The sequence below is a fragment of the Mustela erminea genome, chromosome 4, assembly GCF_009829155.1.
Source record: "Mustela erminea isolate mMusErm1 chromosome 4, mMusErm1.Pri, whole genome shotgun sequence".
NCBI lineage: Eukaryota > Metazoa > Chordata > Mammalia > Carnivora > Mustelidae > Mustela > Mustela erminea.
In genome coordinates, this window is record NC_045617.1 from 127,695,514 (window position 1) to 127,711,128 (window position 15,615).

A 15,615-nucleotide genomic window follows, 5' to 3' on the forward strand; every position below is an offset into this window, starting at 1 on the left:
ACACACGTGGACCGTGTGCATGGACCATGGGTGGTGGAAGGTGAGGCCAAACATGGGCACTGGCATTTTGCCTGGGAACATTCAAGCCTGATGTCCATGTGGTTGGTTCAAAGAAACAAAACCTCCAACCAGCCAACACCCAGACCCACTGACCTTGAACACATACATTCCTAAAGAACACCTCCCTGCTGGAAACAAGGATTCCAAAATAAATACAAATAAACTGGAAACGGTGATTTCCAAGAAAGGACAATTCAGTTCGGTGTTGGAAGAGGAGGACAGAACCGCCAACTGTAGATTGGAAGAACACATCTGTCACCTTTCTCTATGCTCATTCCTCCTTTGTGACTAATAAAACGATGTTACAAATCTATTCTACTTCTATTCTCTACAACCAGGAACAAACATTCAGGTGACCTGAAAAGTATTACTGAGTCTATAATATGCAAATCTAGGAGAATCAGAACTACTGGACATTGTCTACATGGGACTCCTACCCATGTTGTCAGAAGGCAAGAAGCAGACAAAATATATTAAAAATCACTTTACGTTATTCCTAACATCTTCCCACAAGGTAACTGAAAAGTATAAAGCCAGAAAATAAGTAAAACATCAAACCCACAACCTTCCTCCTCCCTATGAGTTTGTGACTGTTTTAGTAAACACCAGCTACAAAGAAATGAGATATAACCATGCCTGACAAAGGAATTAATATAGCCAACAAATGTGTTAGATCAGTGGAGGACATTTTTCTTCACCTCAAATACTAACAAATTGCTGAGATTTGCCCGTCCAGTACCAATGATGAGGGCTCAAGTCCAGACCATATAAGGCTACAGGTGGACACAGGAGACTGTGGGAATGTTGGGCTCTATATAAACTTAGAGAAAAAAATGAGAACAACTCTTAAAGCACCCAAGAGAATGCTGAGCCCAGACCCAACAGTAGCGGTACTTGGTATGTTCTGGAACCAAGTGCAGAATGTCCGATTATACACTGGATTTGGAAGTGCACAGAATGTGAACCCAGAAAATTCTGGAGGGAAGCAAAAGCCCCTCCATATCAGCTAAGGGCGGTCCCCCACTTCTCCAAGCAATTATGTGAACCCTCCATGTCCTGCAGTGAGCCCTGAGCCCGAGCTGAAAACCAGGACAGAGTGTTGGGTGACACTGCCTGAGAAAACTTTTTAGGAACTGCTGAGACCACTGAAGTTTGTGCTTCCAAAAGACTGCCATCCCAAACCACCAGCACGCAGAGCAATACTGCCAACGAATTTCTTCAAGACAGTCGTGAAGGCTCCTACTTACGTAATGCATACAAGGTAAGAATTATTCCAGCCAAGCAGAATCCTTCAAAGAACCTGAGTGTGCTGAACATTGTCACATTCACGGACAGTGCCACGGTTAGTCCAAAGATCAGAATGAAGATGATGGAGAACAGCAGCACAGGCCGCCGGCCGACCCTGCATATGGAGAGGGGAAAAAATGAGGAAGCATCGTTAGACAGGGCTGCAATGCTCGACGCTGATCCCCAGTACCCAGCCAGCGATCAACAGATGTGGAATGAGTCCTAGATTAAAAGGCTCTGTGGCATCCAGACCCAATCTGGTGGATCTAGAGTGGAGAGGCCCTCTGGGTCAATTCAGCCCAAAAACTTGCTTTGAACAAAAGGGGGCAGAGGTCCAAACAGCTACCAAATGGAATTGAGACAGGGACCCAATTCCTCTTTATAAGTCTCTTTCTGAGGGTAAAGAGGGATGATCCAAGGCAAGTGTAACAAAATCAATAATAACTCCCTAAACACAAACCTTGACACACCCAGCACAAAACGTCTTGAGAAATTGCTGACCTTTGGAATTGGCTGCAGAGTCAACACAAACACTGAGCCAAGTCACTTCGTTTCCTTTCTCTGGGCTGTTAACTAGTCCTACCTGACCTCCCAGGGAGGCTATCAGAGTCCAGGACCCGACAGCTGCTGATCTGTTTCAGCTACAAGATGAGAAATAGTTTTAAAGGGATCACAGACTGAACTAAGAGAGTCTGAACTTTAACTTAGGAGTGTTGACCTGGAAGTGAAGCCCACCAGGCAGCAAGGGGCTTGGAAAGAACCTGGCCAACTATGTTTCGGGAAAGGGAAGCGCTCACGCAAAGTTGGCGGGTTACAGAGCGTGCTGGTGCGAGACCAGCGACCACTAGGGGGCGATGTGCTTCTAGGTGTGGCTGGCAGGGCAGAAGGGGTGGTCCCAGGAATGAGGGGTCACTAGTTGTCGTCCATCCTTCCCAAAGTATCTTTCCACCTTTTCCTTCAACAGCTCAACAGCTCTCCACCACACAAATTACTTTTCCTTATTATTACTATAATAAATCCAGCTTGAACTGGAAGGATAGCTCACAGAAAAACTGGAGCATCTGCCAAGGGGGAAAAAATCTACATCCGGCACCCCAAACACCTACAGAGTAGCCATATGGCTTAAACTCGCCTACACATCCTTGTGACAGTCTCACGACAAATAAAAACATAAAGGTAGATTCGTGGCCCAGGGCTTGGGGTAAGAATGGGGAATGACTGGAAGTGAACACAAGATTTCCCTTCAAGGTGATGGAAGTGTTTTACATTTAGAGTGTGGTGATGGTTCTATAGCTCTGTCTACATACTAAAATTCCCTGAATTACACCTTAAAATGGGTGAGCTTCATGGTATGTAAGTTATCTCGCAATAAAGCTGTTAAGAAAGAAGCAAATACTTAGTAACGCATGTCCTGTGAAAGAAACAGATGTAATTTGGAGAAAATTTGGGGGAGGGAACTACAGAGCACAATTTCACTCGTCATTTCTTAGGTTTCTAACCAATCCTGTCAGTCACACGGGTTTAGTGAGATGAGGCCAGGGCTACGAACTCAACGCTGATGTGAGTCAACCCTCTTATCAGAGTTTTTAGGCATTACTTCTCTTGACTGGTGCCGGGATCCTTAAGCCCTTGTCACGGAAGACTCTATAGGTTGTTTTATGCAAACCCAATTCACTTAAAGAAATAAATTTGGAATATGACTTAGCCGGTCTCTTAAAAACGAAGCTGAGATCTAACTTCTCCATTGTTATTTTCCCTTCCTTGTCTGTAAAATGAGGGTCACTGTCTGACGTCACAGCGTTACTGAGATCATTAAGAGAGGTGATGGATATAGGTGCAATGCATTCCACAGAGCAAACAGTTAAAGGTTTAGCTCATATGATTCCTCCCTACACGTCTATAGTCTGGATGCCCCCCAAACATGGTTTTCCCTTTTCCGATACTTTAGAAAAGATCGTTGTGGTTTTTGTTTTGTTTCTTTTTTAACTTGTAGAAACTGCTCTAAATCTCTCCCTCCCAAGTGGTTCCTAACATCAGTAAATAATACAAATTGTTTTTAGGAACTAGGGGGCAAACGTCAGGTGTGGAGATGTGCAGGTGATGTAGTGGGCACTCAGCAAACATTATGGTCATTGGAGTTTTAGCGTGAACGGGCTTCCTTCAGAGCGGCGTCCCCTCAGAGACGACAGACAAAACCACACTCCAAAATCCATGAACACAGAGGTGGGAGTTAAAGTGGGCCGGGTAGTGGCTCTCATGGCTGTCCATGTCCTACTACTCAGAGCCTGTGCATATGTCACCCTGCATGGGAGAAATGGGCTCTGCAGCTGCAAAAGAGGTTAAAGACTCTGAGCCCAGGTGACGATTCTGGTGGATCCAATCTAAGTACGTGGAAATCCTCTTCCGGCCGCAGGGAACAGAGATGGCCACGAGAGCAGCAGCTGTCATGGCAGGCTCTGCGGCTAGCTAGGAAAGAGGCCATGAGCCAAGGAGTGTGGGCAGTTGCTGGAAGCTGGAAAAAGTGAGGAAGAGGATCCCTTCCTGGAGCCTCCAGAAATACAATTCTGCTGGCACCTTGATTTTAGCCTTATGTGAACTACAGAACCGTAAATGAATAAATGCAGGCCACCGTGTGTGTGCGAACTCATCACAGTAGCCATAGGGAAATAATAGAGGGTCTCGACAGGAAGGAGATACCCCACGTAAAAAGAGTGATCTGAGGAGATTTCAGTAAAGGGATTACTTGCAAAAGGCTGGGCAAGCTGTGAGAGCAACCTTGGGGCTGGCAACGGAAACGGGAACCATGGTCTTGGAACTCAGAAAGAGAGGCGTGGCGTGTGGAGGGGCCCTGAGCGGGAGGCAGCCATCCCCTGGCAGCCTTGCAAAGACCCAGCTGGAGACAAAAACGGCCTCCCCACTCTCATCTCTCTCTCTCAGACCTCCAGCTGGTGTTTGCTGCCCTTGGCCAGCCTCAGCCAGGAGCTAGAGGGCAAGGGGTCCCCTCTGGCACAGCCTCGAAAGGCCAGGGCCCGGGGCCAGCTGGACAGGATGCAGAGGGCTCCTGGAGGGAGAGGCATGCAACATCCCGTAACAGAACCAATACTGGAGGGAAGGGGGCTCACTCAGCAGGGGCATGGGCAGGGCTGCTCCCTCCCAAACATCTAAGCTAACACGCTATAGGACAGCATAGGACGTAGATCCCCAAGCAAGACGTGGGTGAGACACTGTAACTTTTTAAAGAAAAAAGTGTCCGGGGGCTCCTGGCTGGTTCAGCCTGTAGGGCATGTGACTGTCGATCTCAGGGTCATGAGTTCAAGCCCCATTGGGTGTGGAGATTAATTCTTTTAAAAATTATATAAAAAAGTGTCTTACTGGAGTTTCACTATGTGCTGACTTCAGTCTTAGAAACTTAACCTCTGACCTCATCAACTTCCCCATGCCGCCATGACACGGGTGCTGACAGCTGTGAGGTCTGGAGTTCCCTCTAAATGTGCTTATTTCCCTTTCGGCACGGCCCCAGCAAGGAGTCAACGGTCAAAAATAAATGAATAAATAAAGGGTGGAAAACACCAAACTTTCAAACTGGAACTAAAGTCCACTCTAGATGGTCCAGCACCGCAGCACAAAGCAGGCGGCCTCTCTGGGGACCCCCTGCCCATGCACAGTGGACCATAGAGGCAACAGTGGCTCTGGGGACCTAAAGAGAAGACCGCCAACCCCCTCTCCCTTTTGTCTCTGGGCCCCGTGTGTGATCAGGGGTGCCACACGGCAGCTATGCGCAAGAAGTAAGAATTCTCCAGCAAGCCCCTCGGGTCCCTTCCCTCCTTGGGAGCTTTGCTGTCGCTAAAGAAACCTGGCTTAGCTGCCCACCAAAAAAAATTAAATTAAAAAAAGAAAAAAAAAAAGAAATCACAAAACCAAATTCTAAACAGTTTAAGCCATTATAGACGGATCCATTCATGGAAGTCCATATTAACTTTCCCGATGGTGTCACTGAATAAGGACACCCAAACCTCGGCCAAGTCTGCATTTTTTAGAAAGAAGTGGCATAGATTACATTAGTATCTCTCCCAAACTTATTTCAGTGCAAAATACTGGGAAACAAAAGTCCTCATGGTTAAAATATTGGAATTAGAGTACGTTTCAGATTAGCATAGTTTGCTCTGAAAACCTGTAAGCTCAAGGATTTGGTTAAAAAAAAAAACTACACTCCCCCTACTTCCCCCCACTGCCGATCCTGCCCTCCCCAAAAAAAGAAAAAAAAAAAGAAAAAAAGTCCCTCCAGGGGGCCCTGGTATAGGTTTTCAGAGGTCACTGACAGCTTCTCTGTTGCTGTTCCCAGGGAATGTGTCCTTAAGAAGCATTTACAAATGATGATTAAGCAAATTCTGAACACACAGGAAATCACTTACTTGTAAATGCAAATCAACTCCCAAATAGATGTTTGCTTTTGGAAAGAAACATCCAGAATCTGAGAGTGGTTTCAGAACCTCTGTGGGCCCCACGACCCCCATAGAGGCTCTTGCCAGAGTGCCTCAACCCACTCTGTCAGCTAACCAGGGAACGGGGGTAAATGCAGAGCAAAGCCACAGATGTAAGGGGTTTGCTCCAAATCACTCTTGGCCCTTGCGATGTCACTGGGTCCAAGTTGTCCTTAGTCAGAGAAAGTTCTTTTAAAGATAAAAGAACGTCAAGGTCGGGGAGAGGTGCCGGCAACCCCACACCTTTCTCCTGGAGCAGCCCTGTTACTGGAAACCCCCATGAACACTGGACGCTGGCCTCCCTGCTCAGACGTGTGCTCACTGTGGCCTTCATGAACACAGGGGGCTGTCACACACTCATGAAGAGTGTGACACACTCGGGAGCCACTGGGCTTCGGTTCAAATCTGGACTCTCCAACTTGAAATCTGAGTGAACTTAGGGATTTTTACTTAGACTTCTGTGCTGCTGTTTTTCCACTGTAAACAGATACTAAATCGTACCTACTTACCAGGGGTGCTCTGAGGATGGGATATTTTAATGCGGCGTAGAAATGTATAGCACCATGCCTGGCAACAATAATCAATCAGGAAGTGGTAGCTGCTAATACTGTTGCCATTGTCATCGTTACTGTTACTGTAACTCTTCTCAGGACCCTTCTCTGTCTTCCTAACCTTATCACCTTGTCATGAACCACACGCTTCGCTCCAGGCACGAAGAACTCCCTACCCACCCAAGTAAAGCATATTCATTCTCACCTCTGGCCACCACCCTCCCTCTGCCTGCAGTACCCATCCGTTACCCAAATGCTGTCCACTTGCCAAGGTCCGGCTCCCCAGGGGCCCTGCAGAAGCGTCTCCTGGCCAAGCCTACTGTAGAACTGTGCCTGTCTGCAATCTGGGTGGTGTTTCGAGATGCCCATCGGCACCACCCTAGCCATTTGGATCATGTGGGTAGAGTCTCTAGCTCATCCCCTCCCCATTTTTTTCGATGCATCTTGTATATCTACCTCCACAGAGCCTTGAACCTATGCCCTCAAGCTCTTCCCGACTAAACAATAAACACCAGGAGCAGATGGGGCTGTGTTGCATGCAGGTGTTGCTAGATTCTCGCGGCTGGAAAATTGCAATGAATTTAAATTCTCCTTGGAAAGGGGTGGTTATAAGCACTGGCCAAGGCTCTTAGTTCTGAGTTCTTCAGGTGACGGCTTCGGCCCTCTGTGGCAGCACCAACACTAGGGCCGAGAAAAGACTCGGTAACAGTAAGCTAACACTAACCACTCTTCTTTAGCCAGCAAAGGCTTGCTGTGGCTTCCAAAGGTTCGGGCAGTGGGCACGTTGGTACTCACCAGTCAGCAATGCATCCAGTTATTAGGTAGCCAAAGATTAATCCAACCAGTAAGGAGAACTTAGCGATATGGACCTTCCAGGCATTATCACACACAAGATCCCACTAGAGAGGGGCAAATAGAAAATAAATCAGAGAGAAACATACACAGAGGCCAGCTATAGTTAATCACAAGGGCAATACAATCACTACAGCAAGGGGCAGGACCCCATTCGTAGCACCAAGTCACACATACCATGAAAAGACCTCCCTTCAGTGGGTTTGAAATTCTACAATGAGAAAAAGAATTTGCCCACAAAAGGCAGTGTCATGTTTTAGTCTGGGACAGATTATAAATGTCCGCAAGCAGCACCCCAGGAAATGTCGGGGTCATGTGTTCTTCTGCCCCAGCTACCAAAGGGACCGTAACGGAGAAGACTGGATGGTCCCTGTGGCCAGCACCCCTCCTCACCCACAGAACTGGCACTCGCCCAGAGAACAGAAGACCCTGCCAACTTCTGGCACAGGGGATCGTGACACAAGGCAATGAAAAGCACCTTCTGTGTTTCCATCCCCAAGACCTCCCCCACACTTTGTGAGTAGTCTTAAACACAAAGTTAACAGTTAATGTTGAAATATCATTTGAAAAGCATTCTTTCTCTCTCTCTCATAAATGTCCCTTCTGTTTCCCCTTATTCCATTCTAAAGCTATCTGCTCCACCTGAAGGGAAAGCCAATCAATTCATGAATACAACATTTAACCTCTTCTTACAATTCAGTTCTATTGTTCAATAAACAAACAAACAAACAAACAAATAAATAAATAAAACAAGTTTCCAAGTTTTTGTCGCTGTTTTGCAGAAGTAAGAGACAAACCCACATTTGTCCCCTGGAAGTGATGTGCATCCAAGCGGAAGACCTATGAGGACAGGGTGCTCAGATCCCCAAACAGCTTACATTCCGGCTTCAGGAACAAATGGGCTGGGTCTTGGCTGGTGACACTATGAAGCCTGCAGCCCCCCACCCCATATCACCCCACTGAATGTCCTCCTCCTGGTAGAAATAAGTGGCTAAAGAACTTCAGGTCAGTGGAGATGGGGAGATGTACATCGAGGTAGAGGGGATGGAAATATCAGAAGCAGGATTTGTTGGGGTGAAACCTGATCTTAGCTTTATCTTACTCAAATTGTCCCCCCTGACCCTTTGTCTGTCCATCTTGAGACACAGAGTATAATGCAGGGGATCCTTACAGGGCACTGTAAGCTCTGGTCCTGCTCTCTCTTTTCAAACTTCTGGTAAGCACGATGGAGCACCCCCCCACCTCGAGCCTTAGCTGTGGGTCTTGACTTCAACATGCTTCTGCACTGGCCACCACAGATGGAAGCGCCTGGCCTGGACAAAGCCAGAAGGCAGCCTCCTGTCACATCATCCCCCGGACTCCTTGGGACGCATATTTGCTCACTGATGCACCCAAGGCATGTTTGAATTTCCAGATTCCAGAGGCCTGGGGAGAGTAACTTACTCCTCTACCCATCTGCTTCCAAAGGGATGTCCAATGCCAGGCTCAGGAAAAGGGAGGCACAGACTGCATGGGACCCTGTCAACAAAGGGTGGTGTGGGCATGGTTCTCGTCAAGAATGATTCATGTGTCTGGGGAGCAGGCACTGCTGGTTTCACAGAATCGTAAGAATTCAGATACAGGAGTTCTTCAGAGGGTGAACCTCCTGTTTCTACTCCAGAGGGTGAACCTTCTCCTGTGTCTACTCCAGTGGTCCTCAAAATGCACTCCAGCGGCTGGCAGCCCTGGCATGACGTGGGAACATGCTGGAAATACAAATTCTTGGGCTCCAACCCAGACACGCAGAGTGAGAACTCCAGGGGTAAGGCACAGGAATGCAGTGTGCAAGCCTTCCAGGCGATTCTGGGGTCCGCTCAAGCCTGGGAACCAGTGGCCAGCCCTGTCCTGCCATTTCCCTGTCACTCAGAAGATGATGAATGAGCTCTGCAGTCCTGGGCTGGGGTTCAACCAACTCTCCACGAGCGGGATGCAGCCAAACACTGCACGAAACATGCACAACGGTGCTGTTGTCTTGCACTGCAAATGCAGGACTGTACGAGGAGACTATCAGTGGGCTAATCAATAGTCATCTGTCTGTTGTTTGTAGGAGTAAATATGTTTTTAAGAAAACACCTTTTAGGGTGGTACCCAGCTTGAGAAATGCAGGTCCTGCCTTCTCATGGGAGTTACAGCACCCTAACTAACTGTGCGTGTCTATCCTGTGTCCCCTGCCATTTCTGGATGGACTGCTCTCCTCTCCGCCCAGCACAGGACCCTGCCCACGAAGTAGTCAGTTCCAAGAGTAAGAGCCCCATCTCTAAGCACACCTGGATAACCTGAAGAAGAGGTGCTTACAACACCAACCCCTAGAATCGTGACCACCCCAATCACGTCACACGGTCCTGCACCCGGTGTGGCACATTCTTGGCAGGAGAGGGACCTGGTCCCCCGGCTGCTGCGGAGGCGGCCACCAGCTGCCGGCTCAGGGTGCAGAGGGGACAGAGAGCCACTCGCTCACACCTCCCCCCAGACTTCCCATTGATGAGTTTATCTGCGGGTAGGGGATGCAAAGAGCACGTTATGCTTAGATTAGATGGCCCGGAGACAAAAAAGATTTTAATAAAAGCATTCAGGGACTTTGGGGGGGAAACGCCGATACTGTTGTATACTGTTGTTATTGCTCAGCCACGTGAGCAATCACCCTACCTGACCTTGGGCAGCTTTAGTTGCTACCTAGTTAGACTTCTCGTGGTCATTTCACCGCACAACTTCTATCAATTAACAATGCTGGAGGGGAACAAAACTAAACTAAACTAAAAAACAGAGGAGAGAGACAGAACTGCTCCCACGGCTTGGCCCAAAGCGTCCCCTAGCACTGCTGCTCTCAGCCTCACGGAGGGGCAGGGAGCCCGGGGTAGGGCAGCCAGCTGCGGTCTCCACGGCCTCATTCCCGCACAAGATTGGACAACATCTCTTAAGTCAAGAAGCAAACTAACTCTAGGCTTCCTGTGATAAGCTTCCTCTCATGCCTGGGCATCTGTCTGTAACACCATCCTGGAGGCACATTCTAGAAGCGGGGGAGGGGAGGGCTGGCAGAATCCAGTAGGACGGTCTCCCTTTGTTTGACTTCAACCTCCCAGATTGACAAACAAGAGCTGGGAAGACAAAATGTGTTCAGACACAGTAATAGCTCCCAAAGAACGTCAGAAGTATGAGGGAGCTTTGAGATCACCTTTGCTCTTAAAATTTGTTCTCACGCTCCTGATAAGATAGGGCCATTGGCCATTTCGCTAAACAGGGACTAAGAGACTTCTAAAAATCTACAATGTACACTGGGCTTTGTCTCTGGTGTGACGCTTGCCTCTCCAGCCTCTGCACACCACCCCATCAACCACCAAATCCAGAGGATTCTTCCTTTCCAACGTATCCCACACCTGCTGCCCACACTCCAGCTTCACCCCAGGCAGCCTGGCTGAGCTGGACGGGGTAGCGAGGGCATTCCCACAGTGGTAGCTGGAAGGCTAAAGAAACCACTTCTGAACTCCCTCCCAGCTACGTTTCTAATGGGGTTTATGTTCGGGCCATCAGCTGCACACCCCAAGGTAACTTCCAGCAGACAGCCTAGATCTAAGTTTGGGGATGACTTGCATTAGGACAACTGAGCAGCAGGGACCACAAGGGACATCCACTCTGCTGTTCAGATCTGCTGGGGTTTGGTCTGGAGTGGGCTCGGGCGTCCTCTTGAGCCAGCGGTTGGAGGGTGACTTCCTGACTCCCTGGCCCCCTCACTGTGACCCGATTCCAGAGGCACGCTAGTTCTGGGGAGTTGTTCTAGGACACCTATTGGAGGCAGTCTGCAGCTGCTCGGCAGTTTAGTGAATACTGTTTCCCTGTATTCCGTCCCAATCTCCTTAAATACCTAGAGTAACTTCTGTCATCTGCACGTTGTACCCTTGTTCCTGATTCAGCTTCCTTGGGATGGGGCTTGTAGGGTGAGAACAGGATGTGGACCATGCCACCATTCTCTCTTCCTGAACTCATAGGAGCCTCTCCATGTATTAACTCCAGCCTCCCTCAAATCCATTCCCTACAGAACAATGAAAACAACCCCCTAATTAGGCATGTTAACACTTCATCAGCAGGTTTAACACAAGCATAAAAGCGTTAAAGTCATGGCCCCATTTCATAATCTTAGGCTTGCTCTCTTTGCCATCGTCCCAAGACCAGCGACAGTCTTTGGTGATGCCACAGGACACTTGCCAGCCATGACTAAACAGTGAGACAGATGACCCCAAAAAGTGGTTTCAATTTTAGCTGCATGTGTTCCATTTAAAAAAAAAAAAAAGGCACAGGTTATGGAAAATCTGGAAATCTGGCAGACCATTTTCTACCTGTATGGTTTAAGGACAAGATAAAAGAAAAGAAATAAAATTTACATTATTTTCAAAGGAATGCTCTCACTGCTTGACTTGCCAGAGTAGAAAAATACTCATCAAGGAAACTAATGAAATTTCCAAAGAAGATGCAAAAATAAATGGGACACAAGGAAAATAACCTTATTTTCAACAAGAATAAACTCTATGAAAAAGTAAGTGTAAAACAAGAACATAAAAATATTGGAAGAAAACAGATAACTTGTCCAGCTTTGAAGTGGCAATGAAATCCCTAAAGATAAAAACTAAGGGGAATTAAAAAAAAAAAAACTACCTAAGGAAAAAATTCAGAGATTTTATAATCTAGTAGAAGTTTAACTCATACTATTTAATTACTATTCATTTAAATTATTTAAGTTATGCAAATTACTGCTTAAATGATTTATTTAACTTACTAATTGAAACTTCCCACATTAGGGGTGCCTGGGTGGCTCAGTCAGTTAAGTGTCTGACTCTTGATTTCTGGTCAGGTCATGATCTCAGGGCCCTGAGATCGAGCCCCAAGTCAGACACCATGCTGGGCTTGGAGGCTGCCTAAGATTCTCTCTCTCCCCCTCTGCCCCTCCCCCAGGTCGTGCACACATGTGCATATGCACTCTCTCTCTCTCAAAAAAAAAAAAATAAATAAAAAATAAAATCCAAAAAAACCTTCTATGCACTAAAAATACCATAAACAAAATTATAAAGTTTTATATTTGTTAAATATATTGCAGGGAATCTGAATAGGCCACTCCAAAATCTGCCAGTTTGGCATAAGGCTCCTTTTGAGCTGAAGGCAACATGAACAGAAAGAAGACTTCTTGAGAGGTTCTCTGACTGAAAAGCAGAAACTTCTGAGAAATGAGGACCGCCACAAAGCCCCTCTCCTGGGGAAGTTTTACAGCCGTGAAGAAGATAGAAAGTCTGCACAGAGATGGGTCTGCAAACAAAACTTACTAAAATAACCCTGACTTCCATCAGTGTCTCCATGTATTCATCTGCCCACCTTTGCCCACCCCGACCCCCACCAAAAGAGCCAAAACCCTTTTCCTTTGTCTTGTCACATCTCTACAAATTTCCTGTTCTTTGTGAAGATGTTGGATTAGCCTGAATTCTCACACCCCCTTGGGTTCCTCTCCTATGTGTGCACCCTGCATGTGTTAATAAACTCAGTTTTTCTCTTGTTAATCTAACTTTTGCCAGTCTAATTTCCAGGGCCCCAGCCACAGAGCCTGGGAGGGTAGGAGAAATAGTGATTTTTTACTCCCCAACAATAACTAAAGAGTTAATATCCTTGATATTTAATGAGCATTTATATAACAATACAGACTAATATTCCAACCAGAAATTGATAAAGCATCCAGTTAACAAAATACGAAACAAACTGGTTAAAAAACTCTTGGGAAATACTCAATTCTACTAATGTATATCAAAGTACAAAATTTTGTTTTCAAAAAAAAATTTTTTTTTAATCTCCCAAAGATGTAGGAGAAACACAGAGGTACAAATCTGTACTAGGAGTGTAAACTAGACACTGTGTTTCTGGAAGGCAGTTTAACAATACACATCACATTACTTCAAACAGTGTACTCTCTATCCCAGCAATTCCCCTTCTTGGAACTTTTTCCAAGGAAATGATCAGAGATGGCCACAGAGGTCCCAGTGCCATGATGTTCACTGGTTGTTAACTTATAAGAATAAAAAGTGGTAACTTGACTAAATGTGCAGAGATACTATACTTCCATTAGGAATTTTGCTTTTGAGGGGCACCTGGGTGGCTCAGTCAGTTAAGTGTCTGCTCAGGTCATGATTCCAGGGTCCTGGGATTGAGCCCCACGTCAGGCTCCCTGCTCAGTAGGCAACCTGCTTCTCCCTCTTCCTCTGCTCTTCTACCTGCTTGTGCTCACTCTCATTCTCTCTCTCTTGCTCAAATAAATATTTAAAAAATTTTTTGCTTTTGATATACACAATATTACTCAACTATAAAAAAAATGAGATCTTGCCACTTGTGACAACATAGATGGACCTCGAGGATCCCATACCAAGTGAAATAGGTCATAAAAAGAAAAATATCATACAATTTCACTTATATGTGGAATCTAAATATAACACAGGTGAATGAACAAACAGAAACAGACTCAGAAATGCAGAGAACAAACTGGTGGCTGTTAAAAGGGACGGGGGGGGGGGGGATGGGTGGAATAAGTGAAGGGGCTTAAGAGGTACAAACCTTCCAGGCAGAAAATAAATAAGTCATGTGAATGGAAAGTATGGCATAAGGAACACAGCCAAAAATATTGTAATATGTATGTAATATGTATGATGACAGATGGTAACTGTACTCATGGTGATGGGCACTGAGTAGTATAGACTTGCTGAATCACTGCTGTACTCCTGAAATTGACCTAACACCATATGTCAACCTCTACTTCAATTAAAACAAAAGCTGCCTTTGGAAACTAATGATTAAGAAAAACGCTCATGATATCATGGCATGAGAAAACCTCAGAATAAAAATAAAAACACAAAACACAAAAACCAGTGAATAGAAGAGATATTCATGTATATGGGGAAATTATCAGAAAAAAAAAAACTATTTAAAGTGATCGTTGCTGGAGGGTGGAATTAAAACTGAATTTTATTTATTTATTTATTTAGACAGGTGTTTTCTTTCTTTTTTAAAATTAATTAATTAATTTGACACAGAGAAAGAGAGTGAAGAAGTGGAAGTAGACGGAGAGGGAGAGAAAGCACTCAAGCAGACTCCCCACTGGGCACAGAGCCCCAACCAGGGCTCCATCCCAGGATCCAGAAATCATGAACGTAGCCGAAAGCAAGAGTCAGCCGTTACCCAGCTGAGCTACCCAGGTGCTCCAAGACTGAGTTTTATTTTTGAGTTTGTATTTTTCTTGATTTTTTTCAAACTTTCTACAATTAATCTACAAACCGTATAACGAGAGAAAAAATATAGGTAAATATATATATGTCCATGGCGGCAGGTGGAATGAGTGGACATTAGGGTTAAGACAAAAGTCATTAAAAATGACAAATAACCCTTTTCAAGGGTATTCATTTTAATACAATCTAAAAACTTAAGCCTAGAGGAAGCTTGTTTGGAACCCGACTTGAAAGAAACCACATCTTCAGAGCCTACAGTTTACTTATGTTAATGTGTATTGACTAAAGCCAAAAAAAAAAAAAAAAAAAAAAAAGTTTCTTAGAAATGGGAAAAAGAAAATTTTCCCCAAGTCTCATCTCTTGTAGTGGAGATCCCCCTCTGAGCCCGCTCTGTTAGAAACCACAGGCTTTCACAGATCCCACTGCAAGTCCTCTGTGCTAAACCTGAGGACAGTCAATTGAGATAAAAGGAAACACTCCTGCTCAGCACTACAAAGGGGATAATGCCACTTAAAATTTCAGAAGCTTAAACAAACCTCCTGAGTTGCAGGAATTTAGAGAAATATAAGGTCAGCATTGTTCTGCCACCCCCACCCCCCACCCCGCCCCTACCACCAAAACATGAACCTCCATTTTCTCTACCAGAGATTGGCCGTCTCTACAGTTCCTAACTGGAAACAACAGAAATGTACAAGAACACACATGTCCACCTGCAAGACTAGTCCCAGATGGACAAGAGAAACACGCTACGTGAGCCAGACTCATAAAGCACATTAGCTACGTTTAGACAGCCTATGCTACCGTGTGTGTTTAAGTATTTTTTTAAAATCTAGCAGTACATGGATTTATTTTTCCCTAAAAGACTCCATCAAAATTCAAGATATGCTGCATGTTTTGAAAACCCCAAATTGCTCTCTGCTTTTTGCATCTAAGCTCATCCTCCAATTTTAGGAGATTCACTGTCAACAGTAGCCAAAACAACTGCCAATTAAAGTTGGCATCGTTGCAAGCTTCCTTAAATGACATAATGAATGCCCTTGCCAGGTACTCTGGAAGATTTTTTTTTTTTTCAGTTTTGTTTCCCTGTTTTTCATT

General features: G+C 45.6%; 1 protein-coding gene across 1 annotated transcript in view; it reads right to left on the reverse strand.

Moving 5' to 3' along the window:
• Nucleotides 1–15,615, reverse strand: part of SLC22A23 (solute carrier family 22 member 23) — a 171,517-nt gene that overhangs the window by 125,564 nt on the left and 30,338 nt on the right. The window contains exons 2-3 of the mRNA XM_032340984.1: nucleotides 7,175–7,278; nucleotides 1,308–1,462 (exon numbers count right to left, since the gene is read on the reverse strand). Of these exons, the coding sequence (XP_032196875.1) occupies nucleotides 1,308–1,462; nucleotides 7,175–7,278 (259 nt within the window). The remainder of the gene's footprint in view (nucleotides 1–1,307; nucleotides 1,463–7,174; nucleotides 7,279–15,615) is intronic.